The sequence below is a fragment of the Gossypium raimondii genome, chromosome 9, assembly GCF_025698545.1.
Source record: "Gossypium raimondii isolate GPD5lz chromosome 9, ASM2569854v1, whole genome shotgun sequence".
Taxonomy (NCBI): domain Eukaryota; kingdom Viridiplantae; phylum Streptophyta; class Magnoliopsida; order Malvales; family Malvaceae; genus Gossypium; species Gossypium raimondii.
Genome location: NC_068573.1, coordinates 11,752,942 through 11,774,116, shown reverse-complemented (window position 1 = coordinate 11,774,116; position 21,175 = coordinate 11,752,942). Strand labels below are relative to the sequence as shown.

At 31.2% G+C, this 21,175-nt stretch overlaps 1 protein-coding gene across 1 annotated transcript; it reads left to right on the top strand.

Annotated features, from left to right (window-relative positions):
• Nucleotides 1-511: 511 nt before the first annotated feature.
• Nucleotides 512-18,934, top strand: LOC105797475 (probable LRR receptor-like serine/threonine-protein kinase At3g47570). The gene is made up of 4 exons (XM_052621162.1): nucleotides 512-849; nucleotides 13,337-14,187; nucleotides 15,220-15,363; nucleotides 17,862-18,934. Exons 1-4 carry the CDS (start codon nucleotides 512-514, stop codon nucleotides 18,932-18,934), a joined length of 2,406 nt encoding a protein of 801 aa, XP_052477122.1.
• The last annotated feature ends 2,241 nt before the right edge of the window (nucleotides 18,935-21,175 follow it).

Sequence of the window (21,175 nt, the reverse complement as noted above, 5' to 3'; positions counted from 1 at the left end):
CCATCATATTGGGGTTCAAATTACATTGATTCATCAGATTTGGGGTTTTCCGAAAGTGATTCATAGGGTAAGGTAGTTTGTAGGAGAAGCCGACATGTATGTTTCGATCCTAAAAACCCAACCCCACATTTAGAGCTTGGAATGGTGTTTATGGGACTAGAGTAATTCAAGACTGCTTTAGCAAAGTATGCAGTGAAAAAGAGGTTTGATCTTGCCTATCTTCGGAATGAAAAGGGGAGGACTAGGACTAGGTGTAGGGAAGATGGTGCCCTTTTAGAATATATGTTGTTGTAGATAATAGTAATGGGTTTTACAAGATAAAAACCTTTATAGAAGCCCTTGAGTGTTCAATAACTTTTAAGAACAAAAAGGCATCTTACAAGTTTGTTGGGGAACATTTCTTAAGTAAAATCAGAGTGAATCAAAAGCTGAAGTTAACTGAGATGTAGAAACTAGCCAAGGAAGAGTTGAAAGTTTATCTGAGTAAGGGTACATACAGCAAGACTAGGAGATGGGCATTGGAGGAGATCAATGGAAGGTAAGCTATGATTTTAATAGACTATGGGACTATGCAAATGCACTTAAGAAGGCATATCTGAATGGCGATATAGAGGTGATGGTAGAAAGATCAACCCCTATTGAAGTTCCCAAGTTTATGAGATTTTATGTAGGGTTTAGTGTATTGAAAAAAGGGTTTCTGGAGTGTTCTAGACCTTTTATTTGTCTAGATGGATGCTTTCTGATGGGAAGATTCAATGGGGAACTTCTGTCTACTGATGATAGAGATAGAAATGACAAAATCTACCCCATTTCATGGGCAATTATGGAGAATGAAAATAGAGAAACATGGTGATGGTTTCTTAAGAATCTCATTTCAGATTTACAAATTGGTGATATTTTTGGACTCACGTTCATGACTAATAAACAAAAGGCATGTTAGGGACATTATTGTAACCCCTTATACCCAGCCTAGATGTTATGGCCGAATCTCAAAGATCACATTTGCCATATTGATGGCGCAAAAAAATTATTTAGCTATATTCTCTTAAAAATCGTCGTTGTTAAAAATGTCCTTGTTGAGAAAACTGAATTTTGTTTGAAATTGTTTATCTTTAGAAAACTCAAGTTTTGATTTTTTTTCAGAAAGTGTCATACTTCAATTAAAACATCGCAACGGATAATTTGCATATCTAAAACTCGTTTGTCATTTTCAAAACTTAGATTTAATGTATATCACATAAAATATCAATTTTGTAAGTAGATAGTGTTGAGTTTCAAAAACAAAGTATTGAATTTTGAAAACACCCTTGTTGGGCCTTGTTTAACATAGTTATGAAAAATCCATCATAAATTGTCAATTTCACAATCTTTTAAATGATAATTTTAAAACCTAAATCATGCAGAAAAATTCAAAATCAAAATAATCCAAAGCCCAAAAGAAAATCCCAAGCAAAACTCCACAGTAATAAAAACACATCCCCGACAAAATAATATATTTTTCTGAAAATGACCGAGAGCACCTCCGTAAGCCGAGCCCGTCCTAACCTCGATTATTATCTGAAAAGTCAAAATTAAGAAGGGGTGTTCTTTAAAAGCCCAATGTGAGATCAACACAAATATAATCACATACATATTAATATATCAATCTCATCATATCAATCATCATAATAATCACAAGTTTTATTACTGATACTTATTCATGACCATGTCGATGCATACTTTAAAAATGAAGCACATTTTATAACCCATCTTCGCTACACATTGATAAGAGTTCCCTAGAACTCGTTCATCCAATATCACACCAATAATTGTAAACTAGCCACTAGATAGTACAGTCGTGTTGCCAGAATCAAAATAGTGTGGTCGAACTACCATATATTGCAGGTTTACTTCCAGATATAGAATAATGTGGACATGCCACCAGAAAATGTAGATTTACTGCCAGATACTTTCTCCATACATTTTTCCCACCCCGTGCATGTGATATGGCATATAGATCTGATTTTTCAGTAGCATGCTTTACATGCAAATCAGATTTTTAGAATATGGCATGCTTAACATGCGAATAAGATCTTATATATTTTCATAATGGCATGCTTATCATGCAAATCAGAATTTTAGAATAGGGCATGCTCAATATGTGAATCCATAGATCAGAATGATAACACATAACATTTTTCACACAGATCAGAATATCGATAATCATATTATATTAGCCATAAATCACATGACATGAGAAATGGAAATAACATATTAACATATATTAAAGAACCACTTAATCAACACCACAAATCTTGGAGTTTCGAGATTAACTTACTTGGTATCCTCATTTTTCGGTTTTTACCAATCTCTATGAATACGCTTGTATTCACACATATTTATATTTCAGGAATCATATAACCAAAAATATCACATTTAAAATATCACTATTATTTATTATTTAATCAATATTATTAGTTATTATCAAGAATGAGTCCCCACACCATAAACTGTAGATCCAATTGTGGCAATCCTATTAGAAGAGATTTCACTTAGATCTAAGTAGGTAGACGAATCCTTAAATCTAGACTTGGATTAGTTGTCTTCTTTGTCAAACTAAGGATATCTTTGATATGTGTCTTTTGGTCCTTCAAGTTGATATGAAATCACATTAGTTCTTATGTTAAACCAGTAATAAAATAACTTGATGATATTATCACCCTATACCATTTGGCCAAACCATGGTATTTCCAAAATAAATAGTTTTACGAATCAAAAAAACCTTACTTACACTTGAATTAATATGAGATGATCGAACAATCAAGAATGGAATGATATCGATGTTTGAGTGATCGGTGGCAACGGTGGTTCGACGGTGGTAGCTCGGCGGTAGTCTGGCTATGGAGGATCAATGATTCCATGGTGGTGAGAAAATATTAAAAGGAGGAGGTTTCAGTCACTATAATTGGAATAAAGGATAAATGAGAAAAAGAAGAAAAAATAGGTGGAGGACGAGGAAACACGCGGTGGTTCGCGGTGGTGGTCACGACAGCTTACGACGGTGGAAGGAAGGAGGAGTGAAAAGGGGTAGTGTCTACGGTGGTTAGGAGGTTTTTGATGGTGGTGGAAGGCTCAGTTGTGGTGGTTGGAGAACAAAATTTAAAAGGAGGTAGTGGTGGTTCTATGTTGATTTGAGAGAAAAAGAAGATGAAAAAAAAATGGAGATTAGGATGCAAATAAGAGTGGTGGATGGCACAAAGGGTGTGTATAGCTTGGTCAACCATGACCAAGTTCATTGTATCACAATCTTATGGTAAGAGAGGAGGTTTTGGAAAATGAGTGAAACAAAGAGTGAAAAGGGGGATGTGTCTCACAACATAAGGCAAGATTGACTTCCTCCATATAAGGCAACAAAGGGGTGGACGGTTGGCATCTATTGTGCACATGGGAATTGTGCTAAAAATAGAAAAATAAAACAAAGGGAGCAAGGGGATTTGAACTAAAGACCTCTAGGATAGTTAAGGAGCTTCCTACCACTAAGCTACAACACTTCCTTATTTTCAAACTTTAGCAAATAAAAAAATAAAAAAAATATGGGATGAAATTTGCTAAGAGTTTGAAACAAATTTGCACCAAATAGAAATTAACGAGAGCAAAGAGATTCGAACTCAGATCATCAAGGATAGCTCCACCATTACTCAATCACTATAATTGATATTTATTTATTTATTATCAAATGAGCAAAATATTATCTAAATAAAAATTCAGTCGTAACCACTCTTGATTCATTAACCTAATTTCTACTAACCCGATTTTTGGGATGCGACAATTACTTAAATAATTTTGTCCTACTATGCTTAATTGTTAGATCTGGTGCCCTAAGTGTACTATTTTCGTCTAAGTACACTTGTAATTTTTTCGAACAAATTGATTAATAAAATTATTCATAAATTATATTAATATATTTTGTATTATTGCCCTTAAATGATTTTTGTACGCAAAGTAAAATAAAAGCAAATGTTGCTCATTGGTTGTCTATTGTTTAAACTGATACTAAGCGCTATTATGTGGTCAGATCGTAGTACAAAAAGATTGGTTGTATTAGTAGTCGAACCTAAACATGTCCTTAGTCTAATCGGGAATGAGCAAACTAATTGAAAGACTAATATGTCGTCTATCAAGTCTAATTGGGGAGATGTCTTACCATGGACATTGAAGCGGATGACTTCCGAAGTTAGAGACATAAATGTGACTAAATGGACTGACTGTACATCAAACAAGTAGAATAGATCCTGAATTCGTTTATGGATTTATTCACTTGTGATGTTCATAGTGTGGCATACCTAAATTGTAACATCCCGTTTTTCAGTGGTGCCGAAAATAGTAGTTTCTGGACCACAAATCTGACGAGTAAGTTCGTGAATATTATTATTTAATATTTGCGAGTCAAACATGGTTTTAAAAAGGTTTTTGATATACTGATTTTTCTTATATAAATTATTTATTAAGTTTAAGTGGTAAAACTCTAAGCTCAAGCTATTTTAAAAAAGGAGATATCCGGACCTCGTTTCTATGAACCGAGCCATAAATATTTTTTATAAATATTTATGGAGCGTCATTAAGGTGGTATTAAAGTTTCATTGAAAATTTTTAATGTTTCAATCATTAATTAATTAAAAGGACTAAATCGTAAAAGATGTAAAATTTGATCACTATTTGATTTGAGTGATTAAATGTTTTATTGAATAAAGGAAAAGGGACTTAAATGGTAATTAAACCATTTAAGGATTTATTGGACGGTTTTGGGCAACTAAAACCATGAAATTTGGATGATTGTTAAATGGACAAATTAGTAATTTTATAATTAAATTAAATAAAATAAAAAATAACAGTTAATATCATCATTTTCATGTCTTCTTCACCGAATTGAAAGAAGAGAGAAACCATGTTTATACTGTGAAGCTTCGACCAAGCTTCCATGTATGCATGTAAGTCTGATTTAGCTTCGTTTTTAATCATTTTTATGTTTTTAAGATTGTTGCAGCTAGGTCCAACTATCTCATACCTTCGATTGTGAAACTGTTAAAAATATTGGATGTTTCCATTGATAAATATTTGTGATTTTAGATGTTAAATGATGAATATGAAATGTTGATTGATATTTAAAAGTATTTTGTTAAGTAATTTTGATGAATTTACCGATTAGGGACTAAATTATTGAAATAGTAAAAATACAAGGATTTGATGTGAAATTATTAAAATGTAGGCTGTTTCGCTACCATGAATATTCAACTGATATTAATTGGTAATAAAATGGTTAATTTGCATGTTTTAGGCTCAAGGACTAAATTGAATAAAAGTAAAATATTAAGGGCAATTTTGTAAAAATGTCAAAAATGACTTAATTGCGTAAAATAATTTTTTTTACTATCTAAATTAATAAATTGAACGGAATTATTAATTTAGATCAAGATTGAGTGGAAAATCGAGGAGAATGGAAAATTACCAAAATATCCCAATACTTTGACATTTTTGTAATTTAGCCAGGTAAGTTCGTATGAGCTGAATTCAGTGTAATTTTGATTAAATTGAATTTTAGTATGTGATTCTATTATGATTGAATCAATATATATATGTTATTATGCAATTTATATTGTCAAGAAATAATGAAAAGTCAACAGCGTACGACGATTATCAAGCCCCGTTTGAATCTTAGGAATTCGTAGGATACGAATGACATGTCATTAGGGTTTACATGTTTTGGGTGCTAGTCTTGAATGTCCTACCTGTGGCTGAGTTCCTACATGTGTTATAGATACTCCACAACTCGTGTGAGATAACCCATTTCATAGCTCGTTTGAGCATACTTATTTCATAGCTCGTGTGAGCATATATGTACAGGAAATGAAAGACTACGGTTACATGTTTAGCACACTTCGTGTGAGCTATCTCGAGCATCCAACTATATTCTATTCGGTTCAACGGGTATGAATTTACAAGGATATGGTAAGTGTTCTATATGAAACAAGACATGTATGTATGAAATACTATGAAATGGTGGTGAGCTACATGGAAAATATGTTATGTTGAGATGGATGATAAATCCAATTGAATCATGCTCAAGTATAATGGTTATCCATGTCAAATTCATATGAAACATGTTTAAATAAACTAACATGTGTTGTTGATGTGCTTAGGCTTATGCCAAGCTTGTAGATATGATTGATGTTTATGATTTGCTTGTACTATGCACACGAAACGGGTAAAAAAAGAGAATGAAATGGTAAGTACGTAATTGGGATGTATTATTATGTTATAAAAGGTTTAATGTGATAAATAATGTGTTTATATGTGAGAAAACTGTTTATGCTATGGATGCATGATATCCTTTCATTGGCATTATATGGGTAAATGATATCCTCTCATTGGCATTACATGGTTGATGAAAAAAAAACGTGGCCACGGGGCATCTGTCCTTGTGATAGATAACTTGATCACTATTTGAGAGTGATTGACTTTTCATTAAAGAAGATGTAATAGTTACTATGAGATAAAATAGGATCATATTGGGAGAATGAATATTATCCCAAAGATATCAAGGATATCCTATGAGGGTAACACTCTTATGACAAGGTCATTGAATGAGCACTGGGTAGTTACTTTTGTAGTGGTATGTCGTTGGGGAGAGCACAATCACAATACTATAGTGGAATGACTTTGTGATTAAATAGGTTTATAATTAATAGGCAAAAAGCTAGAACTTATTTATAAATCATTTGAGGGTCAACTACATATGTCTAATCGGTCTCCCCGCTAACTCATTGAAACCAAAAAAGAATTATGTGTTTGAATAAAAATGAACGGAATGAATAGGAAAAGAGCAATGGGAAACATTAAGGAGTGATTATGGGTTTCTCCAAAATGGAGAAATGGAATCATTTAGAAATGAATGTAGGTTTCCAAAAATGAATATGGAAATGAAAATGAAAATGATCCTTTTGCAATCCTATATAGATTACTTAAAAAATGATTGGAAGAATGAGTTTATATTTTTGGACTGTTTCGAAGCCCAAAAATAAAAATAAACCATTCGTTCATAGTTATGTTGAGTTGTGAAATATTGAACATATTTTCTCGACATTTTATCAGAGGCAAACGTCAAAATTTTACCAGGGGTAAAATCGTTAAAATTTTGTTAGGTGGAAAATAGGTATGATATAATTATTTTTATATATAAATATTAATTTTTTTTTGGGAAATAGAAAAACTAAAGCGAATTGGATCACATTACAAAGTACTAGGTCCAAAAGGCCTAAGAAGTACTCGTAATTGGACCTAGTGTGAAAGAAACCCAAAAACCCCTCATGGACATGAAGGGGATAGCAACCCTAGTAGGAATAGTAGGGTGTGTCGTCCACCCTAGTCCTATTCTAAATAGGATTTTTTTCTATTTCAAATAAACCATTACAACTCAACAAGGGTTCTACCTTTTATTCTTATAAATAGATGGTTCCGATAGAGCTATTAACACAACTTTGAAAGATTTTTATTCTACCAAAAAATAGAGAGAATTTATTCTCAACTATTACATATATTTTTCTAAAATAACAATTCTACTGGTTTCTATTAAGAAGAGAGAATTTTTATTTTCACCCCAAAAGGAGAGAAAAAATTTTCTAGTTCTGTGTTTCGATTCAATTGGTTCAAGCCCATACTCGAAGCAGTTTTTGGTATAAGAATAGCGAAGAAGATCATTTAGTTGAAAACCAAGAGCAACGAACATCCGCTAAGCAAAAAACATAAGTACGAATTTGATTAAGGTTTATTGCTATAAATATCACAAATCGAGTCAATTTTTAAAATTTTAATTTTTCACTATGCAAGAAAATCATTTTCAAACTGTGTTTTTTTCAATAATTGGTATCAGAGCCAGGTTGTGCTATGTTTATGGTGTAAACCGAGACCAAAACTCTCTCTTCATCTTATTTGATCAATATTTGATAAGATGTGGCACTCTTGTAATTATTTGCATGTTTAGGGGAATGTATGTGAATGAATACAATATTTTATATATTTTATATAATTTTGTTTGTCAAGGTTGTGGTTATTAGGAAATAGATCATGCATTATCATCTCCACGTAGGATTATTTTTTATATATATAATTATTGTGAGCTAGAAACATAGGTCATAAATGTAATTTTTTTCAAAAAGGAGTCCATGGCGAGGAGAAGATTGAGCTATGGCGGTTAAAAACCCAAGGAATACCTTGTGGTGAAATATTGTTTCCTTTAAAAGAAAACTTGTGGAGAATTGAAATTTTTTTTATTGATTCTTGTGAATAATTGAATGTGAATATTATAAAATTGTCATAGCATGTCATGCATTTATGATATAAGCATGTCATATAGTTTAAGAAATAATGTCACATGTACTTGTCATACATATATTGATCATACATGATTGAAATAGGAAATTATAAAAATCTTGCATGTTTTTTAAAATATTGAGTAGGAGAAGGTCTCTAAATAAGACCTACGGCCTCCATCAATGGTCTCTTGTGATGGCATGGAAAGTGCACTACCCCATGGTAGGATTGCTATGTGGATTTCACTGAGGGGATTTCCTAAAAGTAAGAAGAATTCTCTTGTGATCAAATGATAATTTAACTAGCCCTTATGGTGGACATTATCATGCGATAGGTTAATAAATTATATCTTCAAAAGACGACAGCTAGTCAAAGCAAGCTACTCAATGAAATTTTCCCATGATGGCTCATTTGTGGTGCATGATGCGATAGGTGTTGAGTTGATGGTTATACACTCAAGATCTTCTAGTTCAATAACTCCCCATGAAGATCTACCTAAATTAGAATGATGGTCAAATGTTAAATGATTATTAGTACATATGAATGCCTAAGGAATTAGGTTCATGTACTAATTGGATGGAAATCAATGTTCTTACTAGTTGATCATAATCACCCCATGGTGGTTTGATTCAATGGGTGTGGGAATTATTGTTACAACGACTTACAAATGTTTTTAAGGTTTAATGTAGGACGCGTGCATCATCTTAATGCATATTGTAATGTTGCAAAATATGTTTTCAAATATTTTCTTAATACAAAGATATTAATATATGAATGTTTTTATTTTTAGTTCGAAAATGGCACCAACTCTCTTACTGAACATACTCACTGAAAACAAACTGAACAAAAACAACTATAAGGAATGGAAAAAAAACTTGATAATTGTCTTGAGCTGTGATAAACTTCAAATAATTCTCGATACTAAGTGCCCTCCGGCCACTCAATCTAAGGCTAGAAAATGCTGGGAAGAGTCTAATAAGATAGCTCGTTGCTATAGGCTATCAAGCATGACTAGCACTCTTTATAAGCAACTGAAGAGTTGTAAGACTGTTAAAGCAATTCTACATAAGCTAAAAGACATGTCCGAAGGCCAAGCTACCTTTGCTCGATAGTCTGCTATAACTAGCTTAATGAATGCCCAAAAAAAACTCGGCTCTCTGGTCAAAAACCATATGATCACTCTTATGGGCTAATTTACTGAGGCTGAGGACAATAAGGCCAATTTTGACCAAAATACCAAAATAAATATAGTGTTTAAAAGCTTGTCCAAGGATTTTATTGGCTTTCGGGCCGCATATAAACTTGGCAACAAAAATCTGACGCTTACACAACTCATGAAAGAGTTACAATCCTATGAGTTGATGTTGAATGGCAGTCAATTAGTCCAAAGAGCAGAAGTGAATATAGTCATTGCTTTTTCCTCAAAAGGGGAGGGAAAGCGCACTAAGAAAGGCAAGGTTGAGGACTCTTGGGGACCACAAGTGGAAAGAAAAAGAACCAGAAAGCCTACAGACTTATCTAAGTCTAAATGCTTCTTTTGCAACAAGAAACGGCACTTTAAGGAAAACTATAAATAGTGGATAGAATACCTAACTACAAAAGGTAAAGGTATGGAACTCTTGATGATAAAAGCTTGTTTAATGGAAGACTCAATAGACCATTGGGCCATTGATTCGAGAGCCACTAATCATGTGTGTGTTTCTCTGTAGGGGTTCAAGGAGACGAAAAATCTTAGAGGTAAGAGCTTATCATTACAGACTGGGAACGGGACAAGTGTGGCAGCTGAAGCAATGGGTGATGCACATCTTTATTTTTTATAATTATATGAAGATTATTTTAAAAGACATTTTCTATGTACCAAGTTTCAAAAGAAACTTAATTTTAGTTTCATGTTTATATAAAGACGGCTTGACTGTGACTTTTAATAACGGGATTGCAATATTTATATAAAGACAACTTAACTATGACTTTTAATAATGGAAAATTTTTAGGAAAGTATTAACACAAAAAATCAAGGTCTAATGATAGCACAATCATACGCCATGGAGATAGTTGATGTCAATCTGATTTCGTGGATGAGTTGTGGACTCTATTTTTGTAATTTATACCTCTTAGTTGGGTTCAGATACGATGGATAATTTGATGGTTTTATTTTGTTGGATCATTTTGATGGTTGTATTTTTATGGATAATTTATAGTGATCCTTTATATGATGGTTGTATTGGATGGTTCTATTTTTGTTGATGTCGATTTTAATATCTGCATATACTTTTACAACAACATTTAACAAAAAGATAAAAAGATTTTCCATTCCATTCCATTCATTCATTCTTAAAACTAATGCAACAAATACATGAACAACATTTCACCATCTACAAGCAAGAAAACCCAAAAACACCATCAATGATACAATTAACAACAACTTATAAGCAACTATTACTTTGTTGTTCCTTGACATTTTAGCCTTGTACAATGTTATTTTCTCTAACAAACGAGTTACCTTCAATCGTATTCTTCGCATTTCGTCAATATTGAGCTCATCATTCTCAAATCTTAATCTCTTGTTCTTTGTCAATAACATCTTATTTTGAAATATTATTTCGTCAATTGTGCATCCTTGTTCTTCTGCAGTTGAATCCGTCCCATCACTGTTACCTTTAACCCACCAAAAAAAATCACAACCCTCGGTCTTCATTTCTCACATACAACAAGAAAACTAGAATATTAAAAATCTAAGAATACATCTTAAACCCAAATTGTAACAAAATGTTAGTACACACAAAACCCTTTGTTTCTCACAAACCTAACTATGGCAAACCAAAACACGAACCCTAATTTACCTCTTTGAAGTTCGCACACCCAAAGAATTTTCTCCTTTTGTTCATTGGAGTATACGTGTTCCAAACGGAAGCCCTTAACCCGTAATGGTAATACAAAACCCTTTTCTACGCATTTAATTTTCTATTTGTAGAAGACCGCATGGTGGAGACATGAAGGAGATAGAAAATAAAAGAGGGCACAAAACCCTATTCGTGTTGCAAACGAAAGAGATAGGAAACAAAGAAGTGAAACACAAAAAAATAGATGAACAAAAAAGGGAAAATGAAAGAGATAACAAAGAAAATGAATGAGAAAGAGATAGAAGAGAAAAATGTCGAAGACAATGGTGAAGAAACTTGTTTAAAGGAACAATATTATGGGTTAATATTATTAAGTAATAATATTTAAAACAATGTAGTTAAAAATTTTAAACACGGGTCAAAGGGGCCTTGGGATTCCAACATGTGGCAACGCACGAGTGGTCAGTGCTACCACGTCAGCAAAATCTTAACGCCGTTAGGGTCAAGTACCAAACTAGTGGACGGAAAAAAGTTCAGGTACCAATCTGGGACAAAAAAATCTATAAGTACCAATTTTGAAGAAGTGGACAAGTTCGGGTACTAATTTTATATTTAACCCAATTTGAATATATTAAAAACTTAAAAAACTTTTAATATAATATATATTAGGGTAAACTTCCAAAATAGTCACCTTTAGTCACTTATATTTGAAATGTTACATTTTAGTCACTTACGTTACGTGTTGTAACATTTTAGTCATTGAGTCATTAATTGTCATTAATGACACGTTAAATCATCATTTCAAACAAAAATTTTAGGTGAAATTATATAATTGGTCCCTATATTTTTTTCATTTTGAGCAATTTACTTTTTTATTTTATGTTTTTTAACGTTTTTTTTCTTCTTCTTTATTTTCTATTCTTTTCTGCTTCTCCCTTTATTTTCCTCCCTTCTTCATCTCTGTTTTCCACATAATTAAGTCAAAGAAATGGGATTTCAAACATGAGGCATCTGTAAAGTTGTTTCGCTTGAATGATCTAATAATTAGTTCAAAGAATTCATATTTCAAACATGAGACATCTGCAAATTATGTCAAACATTCAACTAAAGGTTACTTGTTAATGTGTAGTATTTAACCATATATGGATTTAAGAGCTTGTTGCACAAAAATCATTTGAGGCAGCTCTTGAAACCGCAATTGGAATATGGAAAAGGTAGAAAGTAACGTAAAAAAAAAAGGAAAGTTAAAATAACATAAAAGAGATGGAGAAGGGAGGAAAACAGAGGGAGAAGCAGAAGAGAATGGAAAATAAAGAAAAAAAAATGAAAGTTAAAATAACATAAAAGAAAAAAAATTAAATTGCTCAAAACGAAAAACTATGGGGACCAATTATATAATTTAACTTAAATTTTTTGTTTGAAATGATGATTTAACATGCCACGTCAGATTACCGTTACATCGTTAACAACAATTAATGACTCAGTGACTAAAATGTTACAACACGATAATGTAAGTGACTAAAACATAATGTTTCAAACATAAATGAATAAAATGTAACTCGAGACAAAAAAAAGTGACTATTTTTATAGTTTACTCTATATATTACATATCACGATAAATTAAATATCTTAAATGTGTAAAACACGCATACCAAATTTAATACACGGTTAAGATAAAATTAATTAGCTCAGATTATTACTTTCGGTTTTTGCTTAAATACATGTCTCAGTGGGTTATAATTATTAGTGTGTCAAAAAATGTAACTTGAGAAATGACCATAAGTGACTAAAATATAACTGCTCAAGATTTATGCTTTGTACTTTTAATATATAGATTTATATATTTTAGTCCTTTGTTTCTTTATTCCTGTTTCAACTATGTATTCATGCTTCAATCAAAATAAACATAAAACTTGGTACCACGACAGAAACAGGCAGTTCTAGTTTAAGCAATGCTCATTTATTTCTAACAAAGACCAAGACGCTTGACTCGTCTTAATGAAAAGCTTGACCCATTCCGTTATTTAAGCACTGCGTTAAACATACTTCCCTAATAGCCCTACAATTTCATTGAAACCCACAGCCATCAACATGTTTAAATTTCATTTTCTTTCATCTGCTTTAATGCTGATTCACTGTTTCATGGTTAGCTACGCCATGATTGTGAGGAACCTCACCACCGATCAACATGCTCTTCTTGCATTTAAACTCCAAATCATTATTGATCCTCACAACATCTTAGCCGACAACTGGAACACCAATTACCCTGTCTGTAATTGGGCTGGTGTCTCTTGCGCTGCTAAGCACACGAGAGTTAGAGCTTTGAATCTCTCCAACATGAATCTTACCGGAACGATCCCTCCGCAATTAGGAAACCTGTCGTTCTTAGTCTCTCTTAATTTGAGTCACAACAATTTCCATGATCATTTACCGAGGGAGTTGGGGCAATTGAATCGTTTGGAGCTCATTGATTTAAGCTCCAATTTCCTAAATGGTGAAATACCATCCTGTTTTGGAAGGTTGGATGAAGTTTTACACTTGATTCTTGCAAATAATAATTTGACAGGTGTAATCCCTCCGTCAATAGCTAACATGTCCAACTTGGAGAACTTGGACTTGAGGAACAATCTCGTTCATGGAAACATTCCATACGAGATGAGTAAACTTATGAAGCTGAGGACACTTCGTCTGGCTAAAAACCAACTTTCTAGTTCCATTCCGGCTGCCATTTATAATATTTCCGCCTTGCGGATGATTTCTCTACCATACAATAATCTATCTGGTAGTTTACCCAAAAAAATATTTCATCATCTTCTCAATCTTGAGGCACTTTACCTGTATGAAAATGAGTTTTCAGGTCAAATTCCAACAAGTATTGGTGAGTGCAAGAATCTTCGACAGTTAATGTTAGACACCAATCGATTCAATGGTAGAATTCCAACAAGTATCGGGAATCTAACAGCTCTTACCGATCTATACTGGTTTGCAAATGATTTGGAAGGTAAGGCTTTTTCCTTTCATATTCTCTTCAGTCCAAATAAATTTTGATTTTTGTTCTCATAAAAATAAAATTTTCGTAAACATGGAAATTAACAATCCAAATTTTAAACAAGCGCCCTAGCTGTGATTTCATTATTCTGTATAAAGATTTAATATTAAATTAAACTATTAACATAACTTAAATTTTAATCTGTAATTAATTATTTAAAATAAAAGCAAAGATTTCATTGTTTTTGTTTGATGCAATAGACTTGAAACAATAGAGTCTCAACTCGATTGGTATGGATATTGTTATCAATATAAGAGATGTAGGCTCGAATGCGCTGAAGCACATTATCCTCTATAACCTATTTATGGGTTGAGGAGTGGTTATAGATAACTCTAGACATTATGTAAAAAAAAAATAGATATGATCAAAACACTAACCCTTAATATATTAATTACTAAATATGGTTATTTAATCAATTGAAAGGAAAAAAAAAACAATAAAAGAAGGAAGGATTATAATCCAAAGACAAAATTAACAAGCTTTTTAGGATATAAAATAAATATTTTATATTTAAAATTATAAAATAACTTAAATAATATATAAAATGATTTTTCAAAAATTTATAAGAATTATTAATTTAAATTTTTATTTTTATTTAAAATATTTATAAAAAGACTTTAAAATTTTATCAAATAACCTCTAAAACTAAAAAAAAAAAGAGAGAGAGAGAGAGTATTTTAAATCCAAAAACCCATTAAAAGAATCAAATCGCATTACCACAAATAATTCAAAAAAAATCCAAAAAACCTCAACCAAATTCCAACCAAACACAACCCTACTTTCACTTTTGCAACTTATGCTTTTCTTTTTTCTAGAAGCATTTATATCCGTTTTACTATCTATAAAAAGTAATTCTTTCAAGATTCATATTTACCCCTAAATTAGAAATTTGATCTCAATTTAATAGCTTTATTATTATTATTGCAATATTTAGAAAAAAACTGTTAGCTTTATAATACTAAATTGTTGCTTTTTAATATTTAGGTGAAATTCCATGGGAAATTGGAAAGCTTGAGAAGTGGGAGTATCTTCACGTAGAATATATGAGACTTGATGGTTCAATCCCAGCTTCCATCTTTAACCTTTCTTCTTTGAAAGCAATTGTTCTGGGTGACAATAATCTATCTGGTAATTTCAAAATTAATGTTTCTTCTTTCTATATTTGAAGTTATTTATTTTAGTATTTAAATCAATAATAATTCAATTAAGGATTATAAAATAATTAATTATACTACATAATTTAAGAAATTTGTTAAATATCTAAATATGTATAAAATTTTGGTTTAATGTGTAATTTGATAAATGAACTTTGATTTGGTGTAATTATGTATAAAATTATACATAAAATTTTAATTTTGATTCAATTATACACATTTAAATAAATACACCAATTTATTTATATTAGATAAATATAATTATTTATTTATATAATATATAAATATAAAAGGATGTATCGGTAATTGTGTGAATAGCTTGTGAGGATTGGATCAAATCAAAATTTCATGTACAAAACGCACAAAATCAAAGTTCATATATAAATGCACATTAGACCAAAACTCATATGTAGTTTTGAAATTTATCCCAAATGTAAAATTATTTAATTTGCAAACTATCTGCTACACAAATAACATTTTTTTCTAAGACCTTGTTTGATAAACCGTTAAAAATTTTAATTAATTTAATTTTTATACATATTTGATAATCCAAAAAACAATTTAATTGAATATTTCCTATAAAAAAGTGTGAAAATGATAAGTAGATAAGAGTTACTTATCACTTAAGGAGAATTTTTAATTAATTATATTTAATTTAATTTAATACTATATTATCTTATAAAAACTTTATTTTGAAATTTGACTTTTTTTAGAGTAAGATGAAATCCTTTAAAAATTAAGGATAAAATGTAAAATATTTTTTTATAACTTAATATCTAGCAATCTAATTATATTCCATAATTAATTATAAGTGATATATTAAACAAAATTTATAACTTAAATTTAATACTTAAATTTTAATATTTAATTTCTCAGGACTTAATTTTTCAATTTAGCAAATAACATCTAAATTTCTTTGTATATGTCTCAGTTTCTCCCACCCTAATCTTTTAAGGGTTTATATTTTTAATTATAAGTATTTTTAAAATTATTATTCATATATTACTCTAATAACACTTTTAATCTCCAAATAACTTCTTATGTTTTATTTTTAAAAATATTTTATTATTTTCACCCACAGAATGGGTGTTGAAATCTTTAGTTAAAATATGGTTTATACGATAAATACCTAAATTTTCTAACTTTTTTCATTTGGATGTCAAAGTAAGTATCTAAAGTTTTATTTCATTACCACTTTAGGTATCATTTGTTAACTTTGATTTAAAAAAAAAGCCTCTGAACTAATCAAATTATAACACATGATATTTTTCATTTGGATTTGACTTTTTTTCAAGATGAAAATGTTGATATAATATTAAATTATTAAAAAATAGATATAGATGATGTGTCGTCATTGTTTCATACAATCCTTTCTCTGTTAAAACTATAGTTGTTGGAACTGAATTTGATCGACCACTCAAAATAATTGACTTGACCTGATGTCTAAACAAAAAGTTGAATTGACTTTTAAGTTAACCCTTAAAAATCAATTCAACTAAGATAAAAATTTAATTAAAGAAGTTGAGTTGATTTTATAATTTTAATTATTTTTATAAATCTTTTAAGAACCGAAAATCAGTACACCAATCTAAATTTGAAAAGCATGTTCTAAAAGTGTAAAATAAAATAAAATCTTTCCACGTGAATCCTAATTTATTCACAAAGAATGGCACTTCATAAAATTTCTTTTTCATGCAATTCTTGTTCTGTTTTTGAACAATTACATCAATAAATGTTCTTTAATTTTCTTTTTATAATTAAAACAGTAGAGGTGGATTAAAAGTATAAATTTCTTACATAGATTGAAAACATTTTTAACATAGACTAGTTTGGATTTTACAGCAGTTAGGTTAATTATTAATTATTTTTATTTAAATTATAGAGTAAATATTTAAATATAATTAAAGACTTTGTACTCTTGTAGATTTTTTACTTTTATTTTTAGATATTTAATCTCTATTTTTAAAATTTAAAAGTTAGATTCAATTGTTAACATCATTAAATTTTTCGTTAAATTTATAAATTTGACATTCTAGAATTAAAAATGTTCATTTAATAGCCATGTAACAAAAGAAAGTGACAGTGTAATGGACTTGAATTTGATAAATAGTTTTAATGGTGTCAACAACTCTTAAAAATTACATAAGCATTTTAATCAAAATAAAGTATTTGAGCTAATCAAGTAACATCGTACAAAATTGAGGTATCAAACTATATCAAAAGTTCAAGTATAAAATTAAATTTTAAATTGAGTCTAGATAAAAATAAAATTAGACCATTATTATATAATTTTAATTTTGAATTAAAACAAAAATTTAATCATTTTGCTGTATAATGCAAAAAAAAAAAAAATCCATGTGTCAAACAAAGAAGGTCATTTGTAATATGTTCCTGTCTCTGTTCCTTTCCTCAATCCTTTTTCTTTTCCTCTTTTGTATTTTATTGCATAAACTCTTGTTTCTCCTTTTCCAGGTGAACTACCATACATCAGCTCGGTTCCAAATCTGGAGGAGATTTTCCTTTGGGGCAATCATCTTAGTGGAAATATTCCTGATTCAATCTCTAATATTACTAAGCTCAAAATTCTAGAATTGCAAAGAAACTCATTCTCTGGCCTTATTCCAAATGCACTTGGCAATTTGCAATTCCTTGAGAGATTGACACTTAGGTCCAATCATTTGACCACCAAAACTTCATCCAACGGATGGAGCTTTCTGGATTCATTGACAAAATGCAGGTATCTAATACATTTGGACTTATCATTGAACCCACTGGGGGGTGTTCTTCCACCTTCTATCTCAAATCTCTCAATATCACTTCTACAGTTTGAAGCCACAGCTTGTAAAATTAGAGGCAACATTCCTATGGAAATCGGTAGTTTAAACAATGCCTTAGCTTTAGACCTTTCTGTCAATGAGTTGAGTGGATCTATTCCTACAACAATAGGAAGGCTAAAAAATATCCAGCTTCTAGATTTTTCTGGAAATAAGCTACAAGGCTCTATCCCACACCAACTTTGTGGCTTAAAGGGATTATATAAGTTATCATTAGCTACTAATGAGCTTGATGGACCTTTACCGGTAGGTTTGGGTGATTTGATTGCTTTGAGAAAGCTAAATTTTTCCTCCAACAAATTGCATTCATCAATACCTTTGAGTTTCTGGAGATTGAAAGATATTTTAGAAGTAGACTTGTCATCAAACTATTTTAGTGGTTCACTTTCGCTTGACATTGGAAATTTGAAAGTAATTATACATTTAGATTTGTCAAGAAATTTTCTCTCAAGTGATATCCCTTCCACATTTGGAAGCCTTCATTACCTACAGGTTTTACTTCTTTCTCATAATAGATTGCAAGGTCCTATTCCTGAATCATTAGGTGACATGATGAGTTTGGCAAAGTTGGATTTATCTAATAACAACTTATCTGGAGTCATCCCCAAATCTTTGGAAAGACTTTTATACCTTAATTCCTTTGATGTGTCTTTTAATAGACTAGAAGGGGAAATCCCAAAGGGAGGGTGTTTAGTAAACTTCACAGCCTAATCATTAATGAAAAATTATGCACTATGTGGCTTACCTAGATTGCAAGTCCAACCTTGCAAGAAAAATGGTCATCGACATTCCAACAAGACCCTTCTGCATGTTACGAAATATGTTTTGCCAATATTTGGTTCAATTATTATAGTTGTAGCTTTCATAATTGTCTACAAAAAGAGGCAAAACAAGAGTACAGGATTGACAATTGTTGAAGATTTAGTACCTGTTAGACAATGGAGAAGAATTTCTTATTATCAATTGTGGGAAGGGACTGATGGATTTAATGAAAAGAACTTGCTTGGTTCAGGAAGTTTTGGCTCTGTATACAAAGGAATGCTTTCGTATGGAACAGAAGTCGCAATAAAAGTTTTCAATTTGGAAATAGAAGGAGCATTTAAGAGCTTTGATGTTGAATCTGAAGTGATGGGCAAAATCCTTGATGGGTGTCGAATCCATCAATATAAACCTACGCCCTAGTTTGCAAATTATGCAGTATAGGGAGTAGGGTCGATCCCTCAGAGACTGGTTTACTGTAAATTGTTGCTCGCTTGACCAGATTTATGTCGGGGCAGCTGTCGTGCCCAAGACGTTCAGGGGGATAAAAATTTGAAAACCTGAAATTAACAGAAAAATAACGTCAAAAGTAAAAGTTGAAAACAGAATAATAAAAACCGTGAAATAAATATTAAGAAAAATTAATTAGAATGAGCTCAGCTTTAGACACGAATTTTCCTCGTCTTTGAACCGATCCTCGAAATTGGATGAACTCCTCTTTTCCAATAAGCTAGTTATAGCTACCAAGGACGCCTCGGACACCAACTCTTCCTTGTGTAAATTAGTTATGGAACGTCCAATAACTAATTATTACCGATCGAACAACCACGAAACGTTTGTGATTTAGAACTCCGGCAGCTTTGCGTTCTAGAAGAGCCTAGCTCGAACCAATGCCCTCAACCGCGTGGGACATTTAAATCCGGTTACTACTTCCCTTGATGGAACCAAACAGCAATCTCCACTTTGCACGCCAATGTGTTCACAAAAAACCGATTAGAAACGTTCCTTTCGGAATTCCAACTGTACGTCTAACCACACTAAATCAAACGACGTCTTTTTTGACTTAGTGTTGATCTGACTTTATGAGTTGACAAAATCATACTCTTAATCCGGAGAAGTAATAAGTACTGGAATTTTAGGAGTTAAATGGCTCGGGTTCGTAACTCACGGGTTTTGACGAGGCTAATTTCGGCCTAAAGCTGAAAATGGGTTTAGTTGGCTAAGGTTTGGGGCATGTTGGTATTTGATAAATTAAATAAGGTAGAAATGGTGAAAAGATGGGTGATGTGATTGAGTATGGGGGTTGGAATATATTAAAGTGGGGTGGTTGACTATTTGGAAAAAAATTGAAAAAGGAATTGCAAATGGCTTGATTTGGTGATTAGCTACTGGAAATTAAAAATTGAAGGAAAGGAAACTAAAGAAACAACAATGCTACGTGAGAAAAGAGAGAATGTATTGAAAGACAATAACTTAATATTTTTTATTGATTAATTGATGAACAATACAATCTCTATTTATACTAGGGGATTTACTAAATTAGGAGCCAACTAATCATAGGAAATTAAGGAAAAATATCCCATAATAAAATAAATCCCAAAATAATCTCCCACTAAGTCAAAAATTTCAGCTAATTAATCTGGGAAAAATTCTTCTTTGGCCCTCCTTTTTTGCTTCTTTCTTCAATCTAGCCCAATTGTTTCCTTTTTCTTCTATTTAGCCCCAAATTGTATTCCTGCACAAAATTCAATAAATATGGCAAAATTAGTGGTGCATTCTCATAAATTAACCAAATTAATTACATAAAATATGTAACTTTAGCATTTAATCAAATCCCCCCTACTTAGCTTATGCTAGTCCTTGAGCATTTTGTATGTATCTGCAAAAGGAAAAATTTTCTCCAAAATAGGACTTGACCCCCATGATTTGCACAATTCAACAATTTAATCCTAGCACATTAACATCTCAAATAACCTAGCCTAAGAAGTAAGTAAATATATTTCAGAATTTATTAGAGTTTGATAGACTTACCTTTATTTTATTATTTTATTTATTTATTTTTGTACTTAGGACATTTTTGAATTTTTTGACGCGAGACATGATGACAACCCAAGCACCACGTTCCAGTTACTCAGCCCGATGTACAACCCCAATTTTTCACTCTTAACATTCGTATCAGAGGAGTTTTTTTTT